At 38.6% G+C, this 3989-nt stretch overlaps 1 protein-coding gene across 1 annotated transcript in view; it reads right to left on the reverse strand.

Annotated features, from left to right (window-relative positions):
* Positions 1-2176: 2176 nt before the first annotated feature.
* Positions 2177-3989, reverse strand: part of SVIL (supervillin) — a 105759-nt gene continuing 103946 nt past the window's right edge. Inside the window, exons 39-40 of the mRNA XM_010088215.1 lie at positions 3230-3385; positions 2177-3105 (exon numbers count right to left, since the gene is read on the reverse strand). Coding sequence (XP_010086517.1) covers positions 3019-3105; positions 3230-3385 — 243 coding nt within the window. The 3' untranslated portion in view covers positions 2177-3018. The remainder of the gene's footprint in view (positions 3106-3229; positions 3386-3989) is intronic.

Here is a 3989-nt window from a genome sequence, read left to right on the forward strand (position 1 = left end):
GCTGAAGGATAGGGGCTGCAGATTTTTTAGACATAATGTTTTAGTTGCTGTTTTGGCATACTCATGTTCATGTTTCCAGCCCATTGCACTGCTAAGAAATCGTTCCGTGTGCAGGAATGTTTGTGTAATCAAAGAGCAGTATTTTTTAAGAGTCAGGACTGAGCAGTTTAAAACCATAGGAGATAAGAATCATGGCTCAAGGCCTGGAAGCTGTGAGATTGGCAGAAAATGCAGAATGCCACGTTCAAGGTACTGCCTTTTTCACAGAGCCCCTGTACCAGATATTTTGCCTTTGAATTCACCCAAGATATTAAGCATGTTCTTGGGCATCTATTTGAAGAAAACAAACAACCCCCCTCCCCCTAACCCAGACAAACCCTGTTTCAGCTGTATTTCCCATGCAGGGCTGTAAAAACAGTTCAAGAAGATTTTAATGGCCCTTTCCAATTTCCAACCATAAATGGCATCCCCACAGCGGAGTGGTGCAAAAAATTAAAACATAACCTATAGTTCTGTCTGAGGCTTTACGATGACTTACTTTCTGTAGCTTCACATTTGAGGAAAGCATTTTGATAAATAGCAGGTATATGAAGGACAATAAAAATATTTTATTTTCTGCAAAACCTCAGAAGTTTTCCTAGGCAATGTTAGAGCAAAGCACTTAAGTAGGAAGTTAGTTTCTCACTGTTCCTGGAATTAAGACATGAAATATCAAATTGTGTAAAAATTACAGTAACTCCGAGAGCTGACAGCACTGAATTCAATTTCACTGCCTGCAGGTCCCTGTGCATCCTCTGTCTTTTAGCTGAGATTCTAAAGGCTTTAAGGGTGGGTGGCTGTTGCCCTTCAGCAGCACTGAGAGGACTGATGGTGTTTTCAAAAAACAAAAGCAAGTGATACTACCCTGCCAGAGGGAAAAGCAAGGTCAATCATGCTATGCAAATCAGCTCTTTGTAGGAGAGAAAAATCAAAACAGAAGAACCTACTACCCCCACAGTACAGATTGAACATGAATAAACAAACTTAATTCCTGCTTGATTTTACCACCAGAGAGGGTGAAAGAGGGGGTGCAAAAATACTTAGATGAATACAGCAGTGACTTTGGAAACCTCTCAGTGCTTGAAAAATAAACTGGTCACTATAAACACCTGCATTTTCAAACTAATAGTGTCCCCCATGCAAAAGACAGAGCTGAGAACTTCTGAGGAACTGACTTCTAAGCATCTTACTTTTTGCTGGAGGCTACGTAAGAAGTATCCTGGCTCTGAATACTGTTGCTATCCTTTTCTTGGGTTCTTTATTTTCAGTCCTTGACAGAAACCAATAATGAAAGGAAATACACCAGTGCTGAAAATTCACCTGCAATATCTCAAGTGAATAGTACTTGGGTATTTCTAAACTTTTGGTCTGTTTACTTAAAGGCTAGCTTTGCAACTTACTAGCTGATCTGTCAAACCAAGATTAATTTTAACTATGGAGCAATATTTACTACAGATCTTGATGAAATCTACACCTCACACATTGGAAGATCCTACTTAATTTCCCTGGGCCTAGGAGAATGACAAGAGCAGCAACAGGCACCCCGGCAGGTGATCACTTTTTATAGAGGCAGGAACAGCTCTGAATGGCTACACAGCAGAAGGAAACTTATGCTGGAAGGAATGAAAATATGAAATCCACTAAGCTACCGGAGAGGAAACAGACAAGTTGTTAAGGGAGATGCCAAATGCCTGGAAAATATTTCAAACAATAGCAAATTTTTACTCGATTACTCTACGCAATGTCCTAATCAGCTGAATGAAAATTATTTTGACTCCAGTGCATATTGAAAGAATGGACACGATGCCATACTCATTTTCAGTTCAAGTTTTACTCCCAATTGCACAAAGTTTGAAAAGATTTTCTCAAAGTTTGAAAACCAGCACAATAATTTTGGTTTCATGTATAAAACAGGGCAACCAAAAAGATATAGGAGTTGTGTGACTCTTCCAATGTTCATCAATAAAGTGTTGCACAACCTAATTTTATTTCATACATTGATTTTTTTTCTACATTTTCTGCTTCTCAAATTATAACTCTGTGCAACACCCACAAATATCTAAGGCTATAATATTTTGATAAAATACCATGTTATGGAAGATTCCGATGACTTAGTACAGATTACAGTCACTAAGACTTTATTCAGAAGCTTTTGAGTTCTTATATCACAAAAGACATGTTTAATGTTTACAACAAGTATTAGAAACTGAGATGTTTTTATTTCTACTATTATAAAAGTAACATAGGAGACCATTCTAAGCCATCTTCAAAATGCAGACCAATCTTTTTTTTGTATATAAACTGTACACAAAAAACAAGGCACTATACATTTTTGGATAATAAAGTATAAAGGTTGATTCGCATAGTTTCTCAAGAAATCCATGCTATAAATACAAATGCTTTGTTCAGTTTAGCACCTGAAGCAGCACTGAGAACAATTCATTACCTATTGCAAAGAGAAACTGTTCAGAATGCGTAGGAGATACATATTGGTGGTACAGCTAATTCAGTACAAGCAACTGCCATCCAGCTACTTTTCTGTAGTTTTGACATGAAAGTCTTGAAAGTGAATATATATTGCATTGTTAAATACATACTTGTTCTATGTGTTTATATAAATATAAATTCTTTGTAATCCACAAACTAACAAAATAACACTTTACAAAGAGAACTTCTTCAAAAACAAAAATGGCAAGTATTGTATATAGCCAAAGGACACCTGCTGCAGTAGCTCAAGAAACTACTGTTTAAGTGCATAGGAGAGCAGAGCTTAAACACATTACCTTTAAGAATAAAAACTGAATTCCATTTCCAAAGAGTTCTCTTGGCCTTTTATAATATTACACACCTCCAGATAGGTAGTCACTAATAACTTCAGATTATTTCTATTTATTTTGTAAATGTGGGGTACAATTCTTCTAAAGGGCACAGAAAGTGAAAACAGACATCCCTTTAGTGCTCGCTCCAATAAAACACAACTTAGAAAAGTCCTTTTGCCTTCTTCAGATTAACCTGCTTCCAAGATGGCAGTGCATTGTACTCTTCTCTCGTCATCTCTAATGCAACCTGTGATTAAAACAAGATGATATGCATTAGTAAAAGCACTTATAAGTAGCAAAATTGACAAATTACTTCACAGCACAGTTAGAGACACATGCAGAGAGTAACACAGCACCCATTCTCTCTGTACCTCAAAGTCCTGATCTGAAAGATAAATTTCAAGCTTCAGTGGATCAACTCCCTCAGGCAGAGGCCTAGCTAAGAGATCTGCTAGGGGATACACCGTTTTACACAGCTTGGCCAGCACGTCCTCTACAAGGATTATCTGATTAGAAACGTCAGCATCCTGTAGGGAGAAAAGGAAAACAGAGAACAGGATCACAGTGATGAAACCACCAACCTCTCCCATTGCAGTCTGCAGGTGGCAGGGGATCAGCGTGCGCTGCCTGGCCCATGGAGCACAAAGCTATACATCCAGGTCTGCACATAGTCACACAGCCCTGTCCTACAACAACTTCACAGCTAACAAGAGGTCTGCACTTATCAGAAGGACATCCTGTACTGTCTGAATTGTGTTTAGTCACGAAGCCAGCATTTTCTACTAAGGATGGCTGCAGAAGACTTACAAAGCAGAAAGTGTCATTTGCCTTGAGATGCCCCTCTGCTGAAGGCTTTTAAAGCAGTCAAGTGCAATTTGACTGTGACTGTTTCCCAGGTGGTGAAGTCAACGCTGGAGCTCTTGGAGCCAGGTGATCCTTTGCGGGGCATTCTGCCCCTCTACACTTTGAGCCTGGCGCACAGACCAGAACTGTACATTGCTGCCTGTTTCACATGACTGAAGTTAGCAGTTGTTCTGCTAAACTCTAACACATCTCTTTCTAAGAGATGATTCAGATAACATTTCCTTTTGTTTTTAACAAAAAAAGAATATGAGAAGTCACATGAAAAAA

The sequence above is a fragment of the Pterocles gutturalis genome, unplaced genomic scaffold, assembly GCF_000699245.1.
Source record: "Pterocles gutturalis isolate BGI_N339 unplaced genomic scaffold, ASM69924v1 scaffold4772, whole genome shotgun sequence".
Classification (NCBI taxonomy): Eukaryota; Metazoa; Chordata; class Aves; order Pterocliformes; family Pteroclidae; genus Pterocles; species Pterocles gutturalis.